This window comes from Protomyctophum bolini (genome assembly GCF_963924005.1).
Source record: "Protomyctophum bolini genome assembly, chromosome: 11".
Taxonomy (NCBI): domain Eukaryota; kingdom Metazoa; phylum Chordata; class Actinopteri; order Myctophiformes; family Myctophidae; genus Protomyctophum; species Protomyctophum bolini.
This window is the reverse complement of record NC_137872.1, coordinates 4,229,713-4,252,178: the sequence shown is the minus strand read 5'-3', so window position 1 is coordinate 4,252,178 and position 22,466 is coordinate 4,229,713. Positions and strand designations below refer to the sequence as shown.

The following is a 22,466-nucleotide window of genomic DNA, read 5'->3' as shown; positions in this document are numbered from 1 at the left end:
CATAACAGAATGCAATGTGGAATAGATTCTGGCTTCATTACATAGGTTACAAATCCTCTTGACTTCTTTCCAATCCTTTATATCTACCGATGACCTTTGGGGTTGTTTAGCCTAAGGTTGCAAATAGCCTGTCTATAAACTTACGGTTTTCACATAGAAGGTATTTTTCTAGTTTGAACTCTTGTTTGTATGCAACATAGATGTCACATGATGTCATACTAACTATTGAGTTCACTTTGCCACTTTTGCAAAAACTGGTATGACCGGTCATACTGTTGTTGAAACTATGTTGAAACTATGTTGTTGAAACCACAACGTGTCTAAAACCCAAAAAGAGAGAAGGCTACAAGATGGATGTCTGCTCGGGGTCCGTGGTGTTCACAGTAAACACAGTTTTAATGTTTAAGTCTCGGATGTGGTTGAGTTTCTACATGTTGCTGGTTCTGTGGAGCTGCAACACACCTGTGACAGGTAAGACTTTATTTACATTTAGCCTACTATATTTAGACTTCACTATACGGTTCTGAAAACTAGACCTTTTCAGGGTGTGGCTGTTTTAACAAGTCGTGTTGATTCGTCCCCAAACGGATTATTCGAACTGGACTTGAATTAATTTGCATCATAGTTTTTTTTGTGAAACAAAAAGTGGCTTAAATTCGTTTATTTGTTCCCGTGTGTGTGTGTGTGTGTGTGTGTGTGTGTGTGTGTGTGTGTGTGTGTGTGTGTGTGTGTGTGTGTGTGTGTGTGTGTGTGTGTGTGTGTGTGTGTGTGTGTGTGTGTCGTAGCTTCATGGCGGAACTACAACCTGGTTTTACGCACACACTTAATTTACAGGCTTTAACCCATTGATGCCTGAGGCCGAATCTGGGAATGCCTTCTGGGGCCTGACCTAAGATTTCTGAAAACCTTCAAATTCTTTTAAATAGTTCAAGGTGACAGAGAGTGCGCGCCGGCATCAAGGGTAGAACAACGTATACGTTGCACCAGGCGTCAATGGGTTAAAGGACAATTTAATTTTTTTTTCAACCAAGGCTCATGTATTAAGTTGATAATAGAGAAAGTAAAAGATGAGTGTTAATGATTCTGAATCCATTCCAAGCATTGATTTAGCAAAAAATAATTTAAATGTGAGGAAAACGGCCATAGCCGTCATCACAAATGTGATGAGGTCAGCACATTTGGGCAAGTGGATATGGCCGGATTTATCTTTAGGATTAGGTGATTTAGGCCCTTATTATAAGAACTCTACGTCTCTGTCAGAGCAGGGATGGGCAACTTTGACGATGGAGAGGGCCACTAAAGTTCCACACTCACTCCAGAGGGTCACTATAGTTCCACACTCACTCCAGAGGGCCACTATAGTTCCACACTCACTCCAGAGGGGCCACTATAGTTCCACACTCACTCCAGAGGGCCACTATAGTTCCACACTCACTCCAGAGGGGCCACTATAGTTCCACACTCACTCCAGAGGGCCACTATAGTTCCACATTCACTCCAGAGGGCCACTATAGTTCCACATTCACTCCAGAGGACCACTATAGTTCCACACTCACTCCAGAGGGCCACTATAGTTCCACACTCACTCCAGAGGGCCACTATAGTTCCACATTCACTCCAGAGGGCCACTATAGTTCCACATTCACTCCAGAGGACCACTATAGTTCCACACTCACTCCAGAGGGCCACTATAGTTCCACACTCACTCCAGAGGGCCACTATAGTTCCACACTCACTCCAGAGGGCCACTATAGTTCCACACTCACTCCAGAGGGCCACTATAGTTCCACACTCACTCCAGAGGGCCACTATAGTTCCACACTCACTCCAGAGGGCCACTATAGTTCCACATTCACTCCAGAGGGCCACTATAGTTCCACATTCACTCCAGAGGGCCACTATAGTTCCACACTCACTCCAGAGGACCACTATAGTTCCACACTCACTCCAGAGGGCCACTTTAGTTCCACACTCACTCCAGAGGGCCACTATAGTTCCACACTCACCCCAGAGGGTCACTATAGTTCCACACTCACTCCAGAGGGTCACTATAGTTCCACAATCACTCCAGAGGGTCACTATAGTTCTACTAGAGCCACAGTGCATATTACTGTTGTAGCAAAAATAGCTGATCTACAAGCTCAAAACCCGTCGCACTGAGCTTGTAGATCAGCTATTTTTGCTATATTTTAACTGAAATATTAATATTAGGTTAATATCAACTGGTGGCCCGGCTGGAGGCCTCATGAGGCCCCCACCTTCACCTAATGTGGCCCTCAGGTTAATATCAGAATACTGAAAAATGATTGATCTCAGATAATTACTAAATGTTATTGTCCTTTTTTATGTCCATTATATTTGTTTTTAGTTCATAACGTTAACATAACTATAAAATAATCAAAATGAAATAATTCTAAATCTTTTTATTTTTATTTTTTATGTCACAATCCCTTTAAGAATCTAAGGTGATTGGAGATAACCATGTGATTGGCTCCTCTCAACCCGTGCTGGCCGGCGTTGGAGGCGTGGCCATCCTCCCATGTCACATCCACCCACCAATCAGCATGCAGAGTTGGGGAACGGTGATGTGGACCAGAAACGACCAGCGCCTGCTTGTCGTCGCCTTCTCGTTGGGGCGGTACCTCACCGAGGACCAGAACCCGGCCTACAAGTACTCAGTTGTTTTTACTTCAACCCATTCTGACCTGAGATCAGATTCTATAAATGTCTTCCACATCCTGACCGTTTTCCATTCTGACCTGAGATCAGATTCTATAAATGTCTTCCACATCCTGACCGTTTTCCATTCTGACCTGAGATCAGATTCTATAAATGTCTTCCACATCCTGACCGTTTTCTGAAAAAGCTGTGTTTCTATGTCAGTCGTTCTTCGATTTTTCAAAAATAGCAGACCTATAAGTTCGTAGCGCGCCACTCGGTGGCGCGCTACGAACTTGTAGATCTGCTATTTTTCAATAGCTAAAGCGTAACATAATGCTATAACACCAAAAGGGGTTCCCGCCCGCAAAATGGGTTAAGGACAACTTTAGTTTTTATCAACCTAGGTTCATGTTTTAGGTTGTTATTAGACAAAGTAAAAGATTAGTGTTAATTTTTCTTCATTTGCGCTGCTTTCTTTCGTTTCAGGGGTTTTAGCTGTTTTTGACAGGGGGGCGGGGGCATTCGAGCATGGGGCTAAATATGTATTTCTTTTACAAAATGTAGTGATTCATTTTTTTCTATTATTTACTATAGAAGAATAGACTTTTATTTGTCATTGCACACAAAGCATACACTGAGCATACAACGACATTTCTAGGGAGCTCCCACATAACCGTAGTACATAAAAACACTAACGTAACACGTAACATACAACACAGAGTAAAGTGCACGGTGATATCTAAAGTGCATGATGGATGAAAAAGGAACCAGTAAGCTATCACAGTCCAGAGTCAGAGTGCATGATGCATGTGAGGGGACAGTCAATGCTCATCTAGTGATCCATCGTTTCGTTTAGCAGTCTGAACTGCGTAGGGGGAAAAAAAGCTGTTTGTCAATCTTGAGCTTACTAGCCCGGATGGACTGGTATATCTCCTCCCTGAGGGAAGGAGGTGAAAGAGGTGACATGCTGGGTGTGACTGGTCTCTGATGATACGGTGGGAGAGGCCGAGGCAGCGGGAGGTGAAGACGGAGGTGATAGATGGCAGAGGGGACCCGGTGATCCTATACCTGCCGCCTTCACCACCCTCTGTAGGGCCACCTGCTCTGCCTTTGTGCAGCTGGGGACCCACACGGACACACAGTAGGTCAGTACGCTCTCGACAGCGCAATGGTAAAAGTTTACGAGGAGATTTATTGGCAGGGCAGCTTCTTTCAGCTTCCGTAGGAAGTATAGGCGTTGCTTAGCTTTTTCCAATCACTGAAGCGATGCTGGTGCTCCAGGACAGGGTCTCACTCACACTGAGACCCACAGGAACTTGACCTCTGTGACCACACCTCTACTGCCTCGTTGTTAATGAGCAGAGGGGGAGTGGTCCGGCCTTGACTTCTTCCTAAAGTCCACTATAATCTCCCTTGTCTTCTTTATGTTGAGCTGCAGATTGTTATTAGCACACCAAGCTGTCAGACCTTCCACCTCTCGCCGATAGGCAGACTCATCATTGTTCCTTATTATGAGCCCCACAACTGTGGTGTCGTCTGCAAATGTTATGATGTGATTGGAGGGGAAGGAGGGAGAGCAGTCATGTGTGGGCAGGGTGTATAATAGTGGGCTAAGCACGCACCCCTGCGGAGCACCATGCAGTGCTGAGGGACAGAGTGGATGAGGTGTGTTTGCCCAGCCTGACGGCTTGCGTGCGGTTTTGTGAGGAAGTCCAGAACCCAATTGCACAGTGAGTTAGACAGACCCAGAGTTCGGAGTTTTCAGATGAGTTGGCGAGGTAAGATGGTGTTGAAGGCGGAACTGTATATAGTCGACGAAGAGCATTCTTACATTGTGTGTTTTTTCCCCTCTAGATGTTTCAGGGCAGTATGAAGCGATCTGTTCCCCCTGTAGGCAAACTGGTATGGGTCAAAAGAGGCTGGTATGATGGATGTGATGTGCTTCATAACCAGTCTCTCTCTAAACACTTAGCAGGGAGAGGAGTGAGTGCCATGGCCCACGGGTCTGTAATCATTCAGGCATGTGACAGCCGACTGCTTGTGTACTGGAATTATAGTAGATGATTTAAAACAGGGGTGGGCAACTGGCGGCCCGGGGGCCACATGCAGCCCCCCACCTTCACTTATTGTGGCCCTCAGGTTAATATCAGAACACTGATATAGTATTGATTCCAGCTGTTTACAATTCCACAACATGCAAACATGACCTGCTTTAATTACTGTACTTCAGTCTAAATTAGTAGCTCTATGCTCAACACACGTATAATTAAAGGCATTTTAAATTACATAAAAATGTAAATTTTCAGGATTCCAATTCGAATATAGCAAAAATATTAAAAAAAAAAAGCTTGTAGATCGGCTATTTTTGCTACGACAGTAATATATGGCCCTAGGGAGTGAGTGTGGAAATATAGTGGCCCTCTCCATCGTCAAAGTTGCCCACCCCTGATTTAAAACATGCTGGGACGTGTGTAGTCAGTGATGGCTCTGATCCCCTCCCACACCTGGCGGGGGTTGGTGGAGTTTTTTAAGTGGGTCTCAATGTGCTGCTTGTACTCGACTTTGGCAGCTTTGATGCCTCTTCTTAGAGCTGACCTGGCGATGCTATAGATCACGAGATCTGTTGAATGTGTCAAACTGACATATTTGTGTGGCTTCCCCCCAGTAGGCCTCCTTCACATTCAGTAGATCCTGTGATCCTCCTTCACATTCAGTAGATCCTGTGATCCACCTTCACATTCAGTAGATCCTGTGATCCACCTTCACATTCAGTAGATCCTGTGATCTTTTGTCGCCAGATGTAATTTCCTGGGGTCAATTAGGACTATAGTAAATAATAAAAAAATAAATCACCATGATATTTTGTAAAATAATACATATTTAGCCCCATGCTCGAATGCCCCCGTCCCCCTGTCAAAAAACGCTAAAATCCCTAAAACGAAAGAAAGCAGCAAATGAAGAAAAATGAACACTAATCTTTTACTTTCTCTAATGACAAACTAAAACATGAAACTTGGTTGAAAAAAACTAAAGTTGTCCTTTAAAGGGGGAGTGTCCCGGCCCGAGATTAACATTGCTGATAAGGTACATCACGTGGTCTGAATGAAAACAGTTTCAAACGACACGTGACTATATCTCAGGCTCTGACGTAACCTAGCATCTAGCCGAGCTGAGTGGCTAGCGCAATGAAGGCTAGTGGTTTTGAGGTCACTTTTTGCGTCATACTAGGTGGAATTATCATCAAAAAAAAAAATATCGAAAATATTCGTTAGAATGATATTGAGTTGACGTGGAAGTTTTAGCGTAAACTGTTGCATAATCGCAATTTCGCACTCGGACTTCCAGAGAGCTGGGATGCAGCCCAGCTCACGACCGTTTGTCCCCTCTCACCGCCGGGGCACAGAGAGCTGGGATGCAGCCCCTCTCACCGCCGGGGCACAGAGCCTATTCTGTTCATGCAGGCTGCGCAGTGCCTCTCTGCCCCGCATTGAACTGGGCATGTGTGTACATACACACACACACACACACAACATTGTTTCTTCATGTGAAATGTTTGTTTATGCATAATGAATTCATGAGAATCGCGTGTCCCGGGTTTACAGTACTTACAGTGTTTGCATAATCATTCAGGCTACAGGAATGTTTTAGCCAATAACCAGGTGTGAAACAGTTGTCGCACCGTCATTGTTCTGATTGTGAGGGAGGTATTTTTTATGAGTCTAAGACTCTACTTTACTCTGTGAGTGTGAGTCTGTACGAAATAATAAATTGCCTCAACTGATCATCTGACCGTCTGTCCTAGATTCTAAGCCATGAAAATATTCTGCATTATTTTCCATTTTGCAGCAAGGGGCGATATAATGCTGTGATTCATTCCACTTTACCGACTGTTTCATTGCCTATATGTCCGATTGTCCGTCATGAGTGACTATACTCGTCGCCATAATATAAATATGAAATGGGAATATTTAGGTCAAATTGCTGATTGATTTTGAACATGCATTAACAATAGCCCCGAGAAGATAACACAAGACGGACAACATGCATTTATTTATTCCAAGTTTATTCATTAGTCAAGTCAAGCCGATCCCTCTCTGCCCTGTCCTTGGAATTGACGTCGGCTATGGCTAAGACTGTCTACATAATTCATGAGTGAAAAACATTGTATGGGTAATTGGGTATTATGAGGGCCCTCTCTCTCTCTCTCAATTCAATTCAATTCAACAGGCTTTATTGGCATGACGTTTTACAAGTGTTGCCAAAGCACAATCACAGATATTACAAATAACAACATAATATCAAAGACATGAAAAAATAAACTCTCTCTCTCTCTCTCACACACACACACACACACACACCGCGTCTCGCCGTTTTGCAGTTGCAATGGATGACGGATAGAGCCGATGCTCTTGGTAAATAAACAACTCTTCGCGTTCACAACAGCTATACACAGGCTAAAACATATCGATATAATCAACTTGGTATGATTGCTCAGATGCCCCGCGCACTTTACCCGCGCACAGAATCTGTGCCTTTCAATTCAATTCAAAGGGCTTTATTGGCATGAGAAAACATACGTTTACATTGCCAAAGCAGAAAGAACAATACAGCAATACAATCAAAACAAAAATTATGTACTTTGAAGGTCAGAATCTTCAATAGATCAACTTCTATGTACCAAGATCACTCGATGCAGGTATAGTGCAGGAATATACACAATGATTAGTCTTTATCTCCATAGAAAAGTAAGGGCTTACAGCACACATTTTTTTTGTACAGTATTTCACAAAGCCCACGTTGGAACAGATATTATACTCTTACTAGATCAAGTGGGGTGACGTTCATTTTAATACCAAATGGATTATATCGATATGTTTTAGCCTGTGTATAGTTGTTGTGAACGCGAAGAGTTGTGTTTATTATTTACAAAGCTTTGTCAAATTGTCACCCATGCGATCCTCCCTGAACCTGTGTGTGTGTGTGTGTGTGTGAGAGAGAGAGAGAGAGAGAGAGAGAGACCGCCCCCCATATCGGTGTGTGTGAGAGAGAGAGAGAGAGAGAGAGAGAGAGAGAGAGAGAGAGAGAGAGAGAGAGAGAGAGAGAGAGAGAGAGAGAGAGAGAGAGAGAGAGAGAGAGAGAGAGTGTGTGTGTGTGTGTGTGTGTGTGTGTGTGTGTGTGTGTGTGTGTGTGTGTGTGTGTGTGTGTGTGTGTGTGTGTGTGTGTGTGTGTGTGTGTGTGTGTGTGTGTGTGTGTGTGTGTGTGTGTGTGTGAGAGAGAGAGAGAGAGGGCTCAGGTTAGCCTGGCGTAGTCACAGTGCCGCTAGACAGGCAGACCAGTGGTAAACTGGCTGTGAAGCTCCAGGGCCCCCGGCTCAGCACTTAGCCGTGGTTGAGCGCATGGGGAGCGGGGGAGACAGATAGACAAGATAGGTACAATGGAACCCGTCACGCGAAATTGCGATTATGCAACAGTTTTCCCTAAAACTTACACGTCAACTCGGTATCATTCTAACGAAGATTTTGGAAAAAAATTATAATTTTTCCACCAAACTTTTACCCAGCTATGAAGCTAAAAGTGACCTCAAAACCACTAGCATGAGTTGATAGCCACCAGGAACGCTAACTCGCAGAGCCCAGAGCCGCTCTGACATTTAGACCAGATACAAGATCAATTTTATTGGTCAAATTGAGCTGGCCCGACTTGACGTCACAATCTAGATGCTAGCGTTAATAGCCTTAATAGCTTCCCGAGAGGCGTGTCAGTCCCGCTTTAAGTTAAAGTATACCAATATTGCAATTTAGAACTAGCCTACTTCATTGTAACGAAGTAGGCTAGTTCTAAATTGTACTATATTGATATGATATATGATATATTTTGTGTATATATATTATATATATTATTATTATTATTATTATTATTATTATATAATATGATAAAATGATACATATAATAGTTGTACTAAATTCGTAGGGATGTCCCAATACCGATACCGATAACAGAGAATAACATATAATAATAATAAAAAAATAAAATATATCTTACATTGTATTTTGAAGTCCACCGACCGGTAATAGTGTTTATAGCTAATCTAGCTACTGTATATATCTGGTGTTGTGTTTATAGCTAATCTAGCTACTGTATATATCTGGTGTTGTGTTTATAGCTAATCTAGCTACTGTATATATCTGGTGTTGTGTTTATAGCTAATCTAGCTACTGTATATATCTGGTGTTGTGTTTATAGCAGACTCCTCACTCAAATGTGCCCTTGCAGTTTGGGGCAACTCCAAAGCAAACTCCACATGCCCCGACATTATATTCACCTGCCCTATACCCCCGTGTCGGATCGCTGGTTAGACTGGCATATTTGCCGATAACGATAAATATGACCCAATATGACCAAATAAGGGCCGATCCGATACTTTTGCGATACCGATAAAGTATCCGGGACATCTCTAGAGTAAAAGTACAAAAGTATCTGCATCATAAAATGTACTATTGAAAATAGCCGATCTACAAGCTCTCAATGCGTCGCGTTTCCAAATGGCCAAAATGTATACTTACAGTACACTTAAGTAAAAGTACTTATGGTCCCTTTCCACCATTGACAGGCAGAGAGCGACAATGTTCCTGTCGGATCTGTCCGGGGGTGTCATTTCCTTGAAGCTGTCCAGGGTCAGGCTGTCGGACCAGGGAACCTACCGCTGCTCGGTGCCAGAGATGGGCATGGGCGCTGACATCCAGCTCCACGTTGGTAAGACCTGCTCTGTGTTATCCAAATAATGTTTTTATTTCATTCTTTAAGACGGTGGGTTTTCAACAAGGCCCCATAATGTATTCGGCTTTTGAGCCACGAACCTTTGAGCCACTAACTTTTGAGCCACTCAGACCCATTTGATGAGGTTTAGCCTCTCAGACCCATTTGAGCCACAGAACCTTCATTTGAGATTTGAGTTAATTTGAGTGTCCGTAAGATTATTGTTTTACCGCAATAATTTTTCTCCTCGATTTTCTTTTTCATGTGGATTATTATTACTGTGCATGTTGAGTACAGTAGTGGTAGCTCTGCTCTGCACAGTAGCTCTGCTATCGTGCTTAATAGCAGATCTACAAGCTCGTAGCGCGGCACAAAGATTGTGTCTCAAATCTTTGAATATATATATTCTTTCAGAGCGAAAGTTTTTAACTCAAATATTTGCTTCTGTGGGGTCCCTGGAACAACATATTTTCAGATGGGGGTCCCTGGAACAACATATTTTCAGATGGGGGTCCCTGGAACAACATATTTTCAGATGGGGGTCGGCGGCCAATTACATATAATTGTTGGGGTCCTTGACATGAAAAACGTTGAGAACCGCTGACATAGAAACAGGATTGTCTGAAAACTGTCAGGATTTAGAAAACATTTGTAGAATTGTTCCTCAGGTCTAAATGGGTTAATACTGTACAGTATATAATTATAAAGAATAAGGCATTCGGTACATGGTGTTAGCTGGCTTTCTTCCTGATGCGTGGCCGTCACATGCGATGGTCCAATTGTCGTCCATCTCCCATCTCTCCTGCATCAGCTCCTGCTGGGAGAGGTTTTTTCATTTAAAATGAAGCATTCCAAAACGTTACATGAAGTCCCCGCCCTCACGTTTATACATCAGTGGTTCCGTCGACTAAAACCAAGACCAACAATGTTCGTCGACTACCTTTTTCCTCCGACGAAAACTAAATGGAAACTAAATAAAACCTAAGCTATGATGACTAAAACTAAGACTAAATATATTCTGACAATTTCATCAACAAATAAAAACTAGACTAAAATGATAGGAAGGGACTAGTGGACAAGAGATCCAGTACAAGTCATTTTACAATGAGTTGCATTCTGAAAATAGCCGATCTACAAGCTCACAATGTGTCGCGCTGCGACGCGTTGTGGGCCTGTAGATCAGCTATTTTCAGCTAGTGTAAAAACAGTCATTACGACGGCATCAAGGCCCGCCAAAATACATTTTGTTCCACGTATAGTATGTATAGTTTATATGTATAGTTTCATTATATAGATATTCCACTGTTACGTTCTTAGCTTACGCGTGTTTCTTGAATACTACTTTTTATGTATAGTAATGTATTGCCATGGTTTTAGTTCTTGCCTAAGTCGCTCTGGATTCAGAGCGTCTGATAAATGCCTAAATTGTAACTTGACTGCCATGCGTTTCTCTCCACAGCCCATGAGGTGACGTACCTTCCACCACGAGGCAGAGGCATCCGCGTGGAACTGCTTCCAGACCACCGCTCTGTTCCTGAAGCCATCACCAGCATCCTGTGGAGGCACGGACGCAACTTGGTAGCGGACTGGGATCTGGGTCATAGTCTGGATTACTACGGGACGTTTAGAGACCGCTCCACACTGGACCCACACACCGGACGGCTGGTCATCCACAACATGACCGTAGAAGACATCGGGCTGTATTCTGTGGAGATCAACGGCAGACGTCACTTCAAGACTTACCTGCTTAAAGAGATGAGTAAGTATGACTCACAACAAGACTTAACTGCAGTAATTGCAGATCCGTCTTCATTCTGTCTCCTCAACAGAGAGAGTCCCAGATCCAGACCTGACCATCGTGACACCATGTGACTCATTCTGTCTCCTCAACAGAGAGAGTCCCAGATCCAGACCTGACCATCGTGACACCATGTGACTCATTCTGTCTCCTCAACAGAGAGAGAGTCCCAGATCCAGACCTGACCATCGTGACACCATGATGTGACTCATTCTGTCTCCTCAACAGAGAGAGTCCCAGATCCAGACCTGACCATCGTGACACCATGTGACTCATTCTGTCTCCTCAACAGAGAGAGTCCCACATCCAGACCTGACCATCGTGGCACCATGTGACTCATTCTGTCTCCTCAACAGAGAGAGAGTCCCAGATCCAGACCTGACCATCGTGACACCATGTGACTCATTCTGTCTCCTCAACAGAGAGAGTCCCAGATCCAGACCTGACCATCGTGACACCATGTGACTCATTCTGTCTCCTCAACAGAGAGAGTCCCAGATCCAGACCTGACCATCGTGGCACCATGTGACTCATTCTGTCTCCTCAACAGAGAGAGTCCCAGATCCAGACCTGACCATCGTGGCACCATGTGACTCATTCTGTCTCCTCAACAGAGAGAGAGTCCCAGATCCAGACCTGACCATCGTGGCACCATGTGACTCATTCTGTCTCCTCAATAGAGAGAGTCCCAGATCCAGACCTGACCATCGTGGCACCATGTGACTCCAACTCCAGCAACTGCACGCTGCAGTGCATCGGAGACGTCACAGAGGCGGCCGTGGTCTATCGATGGAGGTTCCACGGTGATAAATGGACTCGACCCAAACCCAACGAGACCAGGTTCTACAACGATGAGGAATGGAGCGGACCCGACTCCCGGACGGTGACGATCAGCGACGACGAGGAAGGGAGAAAAGTTCAAAGAATATCCTGTGCGATAAAGAACTGGTTCAGTGTGGAGCAGAGCGAGGCTGTAGACAACCCGCTTTACAGAGGTACGTAGTTCACTGATTGTGTGTTTGTGTGAGCGTGCGTGTGTGTGCGTGTGCGGGCGTGTTAGGGGTAGTTCAGATGTTTGGACTTAAAATGAACCTTGTCTGTCTAATAAGACAAAGCATTCCATACGTTCCATAAGCAAGAACAAAACAGCATCATACATCACATAAAATCACATAAAAAGCATTTATCATGAAACATGCGTAAGCTAAGAACGTAACAGTGGAATATCTATATAATGAAACTATACATATAAACTATACATATATACTAATACTATGCTATACATATGTACTATGACGTGCTATGGCTAGAGAGAGAGAGAGAGAGAGAGAGAGAGAGAGACCGTTTACCTCCACGGGTAGGAGCAGGGCCCCGGGCCCCCCCTGACCCGCCGGGCCCCCCCTGCCCCAGGAGCGGGTACCCTTTACCCCCCTTCCGACGGGCACGTGCGCGCGCACACACACACACACACACACACACACACACACAGCTCGTAGCGCGCCACTCGGTGGCGCGCTATGAGCTTGTAGATCTGCTATTTTTAAATAGCTAAAGCACGACATGATGCTAACACCAAAATGGGTTAAATGGCAGGACACGGGACACAGCTACTAGCTAGTAGTACAACCCTTGTTTACTAGTCCCCGGAAGTCTGATGCATGCAAAGCATGCTGGGCCTTGTAGTCCATCGCACACATAGCCCTACTGTCACACATCATGTCTCCTCCCATTTGCCAGCCATGCCAGTGGTTATCAAAGTGCGGTCCGGGGACCCCCAAGGGGGTCCTTGAGGGGTTGCTATAGGCGGACTATCATTATTGAATCCTATTGGCTGGGCTTCAAACAGCCATAACTCCAGTTTGCAGCATGCTAAAGGTCCCAGACCTGGTGGCTGGCCGTACATAAAACTATAATTCCTACTTCCGGTTAGTCGGATTGTCTTGAAACTCCTCCCACAACTCTATGAGGGGGGTGGAGCTAGATTGTGCAACCCGGAAGTGGATCTGTTCACTTCCTGTTTTACTAGGAAGCATTCGCAGGGGAATTAAAAAAATGTAAAGAGATTTTCTTTTCTATTTATGTTTTATATTTCTGTCTTTCAGCTCCTAAAGGACCAACAGCCAGAGGATCAAGACGTGGGATTATTGTTACTCTCTTCATGTACGCAGTAGCACTGGTAACTTTAATCTGGAACAAGAAACCTCGTGAGTCTTTAATTTATTTGTAACTAGATTTATTTATAATCTATATTGATATAAATCCATCCATCTCTGTGTCATTATGTGAAGACGAGAATGATCCTCTCACTGACCAATCACTGTCTCACATCTCACTGACCAATCACTGTCTCACATCTCACTGACCAATCACTGTCTCACATCTCACTGACCAATCACTGCCTCACATTTCAAGCTTTGACAGAAGGAGAGAAGGAAAGACGACGAGAGAAGGAAAGACGAGACAGAGCTGCCAAACTGAGAGGTAAGGTGTGTGTGTGTGTGTGTGTGTGTGTGTGTGTGTGTGTGTGTGTGTGTGTGTGTGTGTGTGTGTGTGTGTGTGTGTGTGTGCGCGTGCGCGTGTGCGTGTGTGCGTGTGTAAGTAACATGGAAATGCTTTGTTCACTACAGGTCTGTTGGAGAGAACACCAGGATATCGTCACATCACTGACTATGAAGAGCAGCTTCAACGCAACATGAACAGCACATATCTGAGTGTAAATTTGGGCACACAGTCTGAGGTCGTGTTTGAAAAAGTCTTCGCTCCGCTCTACAATGTAGACATCGAAAGAACAGACATCCACAGCCATCATGAGGTCAGACAGATGGAGATGAAGAAGGCAAGAGAGGAAATCCAACTGGGTCAGATGTTCAAAGACCTTTCTGGACTAATCAAAAGAACAGTGCTGACCGTTGGCTGTGCAGGAATTGGAAAAACGTTCCTCGTACACAAATTTTTGTTCGACTGGGCCAAGAAATGTTTCCCCCAAGACCCACACCTCGTGTTCCCGCTCAAGTTCCGCCAGTTAAATATGCTCAAGGGAAAAAAGTTTACTTTGGCACAGCTAATTCACTGCTGCATCGTGGAAACCAGATGTATTGAGGCAGACATTCTTAATCTTATCTTCACTGAATTGCAGAAGTCAGGAGACTACAGCAACAGCCCCTTCAAAGTCATGTTTGTTCTGGATGGTTATGATGAAAATAATTTCAAGTTTGATTTCAAAACAGAAATTGGCCTTATGAATGTCAACGACTCTTACCCAGTGAAAGATCTCCTTGTAAACCTCATCAAGGGGAAGCTCCTCCCCTCTGCTCGAATCTGGATAACCTCGCGACCTGTAGCAGCCAATCAAATCCCTAAGGAGTTTGTAAGCAGGATGACAGAAGTACGAGGGTTCATCAGAGATGACCAGAAGAAGGAGTTCTTCGAGAAGACGTTCAGTGATGAGAACCAGGCCAGATCAATCTTCTCACAGATCAAAGAATCAAAGATCCTCCTCACCATGTGTGAAATCCCAGTCTTCTGTTGGATCCTTGCTACCGTTGTGAAGAACATGGCAAAGAACATGGGGGCGACATTCAGGCTGCCCAAAACCCTGGTTGAGCTGTTCTGTCACTTCCTGATGGGTGAGATACAGCGGGAGAATCCTGAACAAGGCGAGGCAGACAGAGGAAAGCTCATAAAGGATGCAGGGAAAGTTCTTCTGAAGCTGGGCAAGCTGGCGTTTCACCAACTGGTCAAAGGCAACATAATTTTCTATGAGGAGGACCTGAAGGCGTGTGGTCTTGATGTGAAAGTGGACTTGAAGAACTTGGGATTTTGCACAAAGTTCTTCAAAGAAGACGGTTTGTTCTTCCAGAAAACGGTCTACTGTTTCATTCATCTGAGCATCCAGGAGTTTCTGGCTGCAGTCTACCTGTCCCACTGTTTCACTCAGAAGAACACGGAGGTCCTGAAGACATTCCTGGGAGACCGCCGTTTCAACGGCGACAGTTCCCTGTCTGACTTCCTGCAGGCTGCTATGAAGAAAAACCTGAAGAGTGAGAGTGGCCAACTGGACCTCTTTGTCCGCTTCCTTCATGGTCTCTCACTGCAGTCCAACCAGAGTCTGTTAGGAGGCCTGCTGGGTCAGACAGAGAACAGTCCAGAGGAGATCCAGAGAGTCATCGACAACCTGAAGAAGATGAACGATGATGATGCCTCTCCTGACAGATGTGTCAACATCTTCCACTGTCTGATGGAGATGAACGACCCGTCAGTCAGTCGGGGGATCCAACAGTACCTGGAGTCAGAGAACAGCTCAGGGAAGAAACTCTCTGTGCCCCAGTGTTCAGCTCTGGCCTCCATGCTGCAGATGTCAGAGGAGGGTCTGGAGGAGTTGGACCTGCAGAAATACAACACATCAAAGGAGGGGCGACGAAGACTGGTCCCAGCTGTGAGGAACTGCAAAACAGCCAGGTTACTGAGGTTAGTAGTGTGAATGTTAACATGTTAGATCACTATATACTTCATTCATTAAAAAACAGAGAGAGAGAGAGAGAGAGAGAGAGAGAGAGAGACCCTCACTTCATATTTATATATATTAGTATTGCAATCCAATTCAAGTGTGATTTGTGTTTAGTATATTTAGTGATATCAGGGTGATTTGGCCATGGCATGCGGTCGTACAGACTGTTCATCTGTCGACAGAACATTTATTCACTTCACTGCCATAGAGTGGAACAACAGCAGCGAGTTGGGATCGTTTTCATTATTTAATGTTTGTATTACAATCAAATGAGAACAGTGGAAAGTTATGAGCACATTTAAATTAAATATGTGTTACTGCTATTTGCTTAGTTAGAAAAGTATCCAAACACACAAACATTTCAGACAGCACCACATGTAGGGAACCTCCTTGACAATGAACATGGTCTGTTCTGTTTTGATCATCTCTGATTTTACATTTAATCTGTAATTACAGACTTGCTGACTGTGACCTCGGAGAGGAACACGTTGAAGTTGTGGCTTCAGCTCTCAGCTCCAATCCGTCCCATTTGAGAGAACTGGACCTGAGTGGAAACGGCTTGAAGGATTCTGGACTGGATCTCATCTGTGCTGCACTGAAGAGCCCAAACTGTTGTCTGGAGACTCTCAGGTCAGATTCATTTAACATTTGTATTTGTATTTGGTTAAGTAAAGTTCTGTTAAAGTAAGTGATTATAATGTAGTTATGATGGTGGTAGTATTTGAAGAGTGTGGATGAGGTTAATATCATGGTAACTCACACTGACCATAATATTGATAAGATACAGTGACTAATGTATGTAGTCTTTATGCTGAGATACCACATTTAAAACCTAAACACCTCTGAGTGGTTCAATGTGTTATGTTGTCACTTGTCAGTGTCATCCCCTAGTTTTGAATGATATTTATATTAACTTTTTCGCTGCTATCTACGTTTATAAAAGTAGCGAGGCTAACGGTACCTAATGGTGCTAACTACGCGTACAGTATGTGCATAGACAACCGTATACTCCATATATGAAAGCGTAGTAGCATAGCTTACTTTATAATTAACCCATTTTGGGCGGGAACAAATTTTGGTGTTTTAACTAAGCATTATGTTATACTTAGCTATTGAAAAATAGCAGATCCACAAGCTTTTTCAAGAATAGCAGACCTACAAGCTCATAGCGCGCCACTCGGTGGTACGCTATGACCTTGTACTTGTAGGTCTGCTATTCTTGAAAAATCGTGAAAAGGCAACACATCTTTTAATATATATTCTTTCGACGTCAGGCCTAAATGGGTTAAACATTATGTTATAATTTAGCTATTGAAAAATAGCAGATCTACAAGCTCATAGCGTGCCACCGAGTGGCGCGCTTCAAGCTTGTAGGTCTGCTATTTTTGAAAAATCGTTAAAATGTGGCGCAAATCATTGAATATATATTTCAGAGTGAACATTTTTAACTAAAATATTTGCTTCTGGGGGTGGTCCCTGGAACTACATATTTTCAGATGGGGGTCCGTGGCCCAATAGAGAGAATTCTGGGGGTCCTTGACATGAAAAAGGTTGAGCACCACTGACATAGAAACATAGGTTTTTCAGAATAATGTTAGGATTTAGAAGCCTTTTTTTTAATCGACCTCAGTCCAAAATGGGCCAATAGCGTTTCTGTGCTTGCTCAGTATGAAGAAAGTGTCCAGAGATATCCTTCAGTAGCCAGGCTTTTATTTCCGTTCGCATCGGCAGAGTAGAGGGAGAAAGACGGACGGACTTGTAGTGCGTGTGTGTGTGTGTGTGTGTGTGTGTGTGTGTGTGTGTGTGTGTGTGTGTGTGTGCTGCACACGCCCAGTGTGTGGATTGGCCAATCACAATGATTGACACATAGGAGGAACAATGATAAACTGTAGCCTCGCATGGCCAGCGTTGAGAAGTACCAACTACAAGTGAAAGCAACAGAGGGGTATTATTAGACAAAGTCCAACTGAATAAAATAAAAAGCTGCAGTAAAACATGTATATATAAAAACCCAGACTATTTATTATCAGAATTGGATCACCCTCCCTTGGACTAGAAATACAATTATCTCGCCCTCCCTCTGACTACACCTCTGACTGCACCCTCCCCTATTTTCATCCAGGCCCCCCTTTTCATAAATTCCAAGTGGTCGCTTAGAACATGCCATTGTGAATCACATTGAATGTGATTCACATGCAATAATTCACATGCAATGTGAATCATATTCTCTCTCTCTCTCTCTCTCTCTCTCTCTCTCTCTCTCTCTCTCTCTCTCTCTCTCTCTCTCTCTCTCTCTCTCTCTCTCTCATCTGGTTGTATTCTTCATTTAGACTGGAGAACTGCTTCTTGACAGAGAGATGCTGTGAAGTTCTGGCCTCAGCTCTAACTTCTAATCCCTCCCTCCATCTGAGAGAATTGGACGTGAGTCTCAACATGGTGAATGAGTCAGGAATGAAGATGCTGCTCTCTGCTGGGCTGGAGAATCTCAAGTGAGTAGACCCTGTTGTGGGGCCCGGTTTACAGGAGAACCCTTTACTATGTGTGGGTAATGTTTGTGGGGCATCACCACAATTTTACTATTTTCAGACATGTGATGATTGAAGCATTGTTGTTCTACTTCCTACAGAGTGAAACACTGTAGTGTCAGCTAGTGGAGACGTTGTGTTAGACAGTCAGACATTGATGCATTGTTGTTCTACTTCCTACAGAGTGAAACACTGTAGTGTCAGCTAGTGGAGACGTTGTGTTAGACAGTCAGACATTGATGCATTGTTGTTCTACTTCCTACAGAGTGAAACACTGTAGTGTCAGCTAGTGGAGACGTTGTGTTAGACAGTCAGACATTGATGCATTGTTGTTCTACTTCCTACAGAGTGAAACACTGTAGTGTCAGCTAGTGGAGACGTTGTGTTAGACAGTTAGACATTGATGCATTGTTGTTCTACTTCCTACAGAGTGAAACACTGTAGTGTCAGCTAGTGGAGACGTTGTGTTAGACAGTCAGACATTGATGCATTGTTGTTCTACTTCCTACAGAGTGAAACACTGTAGTGTCAGCTAGTGGAGACGTTGTGTTAGACAGTCAGACATTGATGCATTGTTGTTCTACTTCCTACAGAGTGAAACACTGTAGTGTCAGCTAGTGGAGACGTTGTGTTAGACAGTCAGACATTGATGCATTGTTGTTCTACTTCCTACAGAGTGAAACACTGTAGTGTCAGCTAGTGGAGACGTTGTGTTAGACAGTCAGACATTGATGCATTGTTGTTCTACTTCCTACAGAGTGAAACATGGTGGAGAAGATCGGTTCAATCCTCATCTCATTCAAGGACGTGAGTATCTCTCACTATTGACATCTTATACAGAGTTTTTTAACACCTACTGTATAGTTTGGTAGACTTCAGGGCTGCAGTTGTAACATTGTTGGCTGGGTTTGCTTTCACACTGTAGTTTGTCAAGCATGCAGTCTGGCGTGCACACAGTGCATCTTCAGGCGTGTGCGTGTTGGTCAAACAAGGATTTCATACTCCTTAGTGACACGTTGCAGACAACTACAGCCTTGGCTGAGAGATAAAGCCAGTCAATAGAAATATGTGGGAGATCGGAATGACAGAAGCAGTCACTCACGTGTTTCCCCTTTTGGTGTTTTATAGCATTATGTTATACTTTAGCTATTGAAAAATAGCAGATCTATGCCGCGCTACGCCGCGCTATGAGCTTGTAGGTCTGCTATTTTTGAAAAATCGTGAAAATGTGCCTCAAATCTTTGAATATAAATTATTACAGAGTGAACATTTTAACTAAAATCTTTGCTTCTTGGAGGGGGGTCACTGGAACAACATATTTTCAGATGGGGGGGGGGGGGGGGGGGGGGTGGAGGCATGAAGTAGCATGTGTTTTTTTTGTGTAAAACTAATGCCTGGAATGTATTCAGAACCATGAAAACCCCTTAGTTTTATGTGTATGTCACACGCTACTTAAAGCATAAGGAAAGTTTGACATGTTCGACCATGTTTTGCCTGCCGTAGGATGTTAATGAAAAAGAAAGCCCAATAGTGACAACCGGTCAGCAAGTGGATTCATGAATGTATGAATATAGACAATAGTTCAGGCCAATGAAGAAGACAATGTACCAAATATCCCACTTTAACCCATTCTGGTGTTTCAAGCATTATGTTATACTTTAGCTATTGAAAAATAGCATGCGCACATGGGTGTGAGAGACACTGGGCAAACGTGTGTGTGTGTGTGTGCGTGCGTGCGTGCGTGCGTGCGTGCGTGCGTGCGTGCGTGTGTGTGTGTGTGTGTGTGTGTGTGTGTGCGTGCGTGCGACCGTGCGTGTGTGTGTGTGTGTGTGTGTGTGTGTGTGTGGATGAGAGAGACGAGTGCGCGTGTGTGCACTCGCACATGTGTGTGTGTGTGTGTGTGTGTGTGTGTGTGTGTGTGTGTGTGTGTGTGTGTCAGTGAATGATGTACTTAATGGTTACTGTGTGTTTTCTCATCAGATTCCCAGCGTCTCTCACTGGACACAAACACAGCACACTGTGCCCTCACTCTGTCTGAGGACAACAGGAAGGTCACATGGGTGGAGGAGGGACAGAGTCATCAGTATCCTGATCATCCAGCACGGTTCGATCACTGGGAGCAGGTTCTCAGTGCAGAGAGTGTGAGCGAACGCTGCTACTCTGAGGTAGAGTGCAGTGGAGGGGTTGATATAGCAGGGACTGACAGGGCAATCAGCAGGAAAGGAGATGGTGATGACTGTACGCTTGGATCTAATGGCATGTCATGGAGTCTGGACTGTATTGGTGACAGTTACTCTGTCACACACAATAGGGAGCAGACTGTCCTCCCTGTCCGTCCCTCTAGACGCTCCATCAGAGCAGCAGTGGATGCTGACCGTGAGGACATGGAGGACGGGGTCTTTAGAGTAGCAGTCTATGTAGACCGTCCCGCTGGGACTCTGTCCTTCTATGAAGTGTCCTCAGAGGACACTCTGATTCACCTGCACACCTTCCAGACCACGTCCACTGAACCCCTCTGCGTTGGGTTCTATTTGGCGTGGCGTGGCTCCTCAGTGTTTCTGTGTGAGCAGAGAGATAGAGTCTCGATGTGAGCGAGGGTCACATCAGGTCGCCATGGTTACTCCACATGTCTGAGTGAGTCCAGGTTGTCATGGTTACCACCGCCGCCAGTACGCCTGACATCATGGACTCCATATTTGGTCATGAGTGACTCATCATGACATCATGGTGATGTCACACTGATGATGTATATAAGAAGCACAGTGACAATCTGTCAATCAAACCTTGATGTGCTAAAGACCCCAAGATAGGGTTTGACCTCCGACCTCCAGATTGATGGGGTTTGACCGCCGACCTCCAGATTGATAGGGTTTGACCCCTGACCGCACATTGATATGATTTGACCTCTGAACTCCAGGGAGTGGAGTGTCTCCCCCCCCCCAACAGAGAGTGCAGTGTCCACCCCCCCCCCCACCGGGAGTGCAGTGTCCACCCCCCACTGGGAGTGCAGTGTTCATCTCCTTCAAATGTGTTTCAAAATAGCAGATCAACAAACTCACAACCGTCTCAACCAATCTAGTAGCACAGCCTGCCTGTGTGCGTGTGTGTGACAATTTAACAAAGATGCAGGCGATCACAAATCAGCAGAGAGTGATCGACGTTTGAAACTTGTAGGTCTGCTATTTTTTTTTAATCGTGAAAAGGTGCCTCAAATCTTTGAAGATATATTATTACAGACTTACAGAGTGAACATTTTAACTCAAATCTTTGCTAGGGTGGGGGAAGAACATATTTTCAGATGGGGGGGACGGAGGCATATTACATATCATTTTTGGGGTTCTTGACATGAAATATTGAGAACCACTGATACAGAAACACGAGGTATTTCAGAAAACGGTCAGAATTTAGAAGACATTATTTAAATGTCGACGTCGGGCCTGAATGGGTTAAAGTGTTTGTGTAAAAACACACACACACACTGATGACGAAGGTGGGGACGCAGATTTGTGATTGGTCGGGATGAGATGATGTACGATGATAAGAGCGCCCCTCACTTCACACAGGTGTGATTTTTACTGTAGGCCTATGAACAGATGTTCCTGTTACAGGCTGGGCCAAAGGTGTATTTTAATTCATGGTGTATTTTATTTTAAAGTCTTTGTGGTATTCTAAAACATGTTACTGTAAATGGCTCAGTGCCTAAATGATAAAACATGTTACTGTAAATGGCTAAATGGCTACTGTAAATGGCTAAATGATAAAACATGTTACTGTAAATGGCTCAGTGCCTAAATGATAAAACATGTTACTGTAAATGGCTCAGTGGATTCATTGCTCAGTGCCTAAATGATAAAACATGTTACTGTAAATGGCTCAGTGCCTAAATGATAAAACATGTTACTGTAAATGGCTCAGTGGATTCATTGCTCAGTGCCTAAATGATAAAACATGTTACTGTAAATGGCTCTATGTGGATACATGTGCCTAAATGATAAACTGTAATTGTTTTGATTTAATAAACGTATTGTTGCAAAGTCTGTCGTGGTTCTGTTGTCGTGTATTAATTATTCATAGTGTTGTCACATGGCCACAGCTTGGCCACAGCTCATTGGTCAGGGTTTGACATTAAGATGTAAAACTATGAAATGACCAAACAAGTGAGACTTAAACATCGCAGCCCAGATTTGGCTCAAACAACAAGGGGTTGAGTTCGTTCTCC

At 44.2% G+C, this 22,466-nt stretch overlaps 1 protein-coding gene across 3 annotated transcripts; it reads left to right on the top strand.

Annotated features, from left to right (window-relative positions):
- Window positions 1–339: 339 nt before the first annotated feature.
- Window positions 340–22,284, top strand: LOC308323723 (uncharacterized protein). 3 transcript variants are annotated; one of them, XM_080775519.1, is made up of 13 exons: window positions 340–471; window positions 2,458–2,671; window positions 9,272–9,414; window positions 10,877–11,176; window positions 11,832–11,862; window positions 11,936–12,210; window positions 13,318–13,419; window positions 13,628–13,696; window positions 13,843–15,682; window positions 16,179–16,352; window positions 18,053–18,211; window positions 19,005–19,054; window positions 20,228–22,284. In XM_080775519.1, exons 1-13 carry the CDS (start codon window positions 351–353, stop codon window positions 20,836–20,838), a joined length of 4,089 nt encoding a protein of 1,362 aa, XP_080631645.1. In that variant the 5' UTR covers window positions 340–350; the 3' UTR covers window positions 20,839–22,284. The 3 variants fall into 3 exon arrangements, with proteins under 3 accessions (XP_080631645.1, XP_080631644.1, XP_080631643.1); XM_080775518.1 differs by lacking the exon at window positions 11,832–11,862 and adding an exon at window positions 11,508–11,538; XM_080775517.1 differs by lacking the exon at window positions 11,832–11,862 and having other exon boundaries at window positions 11,896–12,210.
- Window positions 22,285–22,466: the final 182 nt, after the last annotated feature.

Excerpts from the sequence above, each read along its gene's own strand:
- LOC308323723 (XM_080775517.1), top strand. The coding sequence starts at position 351 with ATGGATGTCTGCTCGGGGTCCGTGGTGTTCACAGTAAACACAGTTTTA. Across the intron at positions 9,415-10,876 it reads TGACATCCAGCTCCACGTTG|CCCATGAGGTGACGTACCTT; the intron begins GTAAGACCTGCT and ends TTCTCTCCACAG. Across the intron at positions 16,353-18,052 it reads TGTTGTCTGGAGACTCTCAG|ACTGGAGAACTGCTTCTTGA; the intron begins GTCAGATTCATT and ends TTCTTCATTTAG.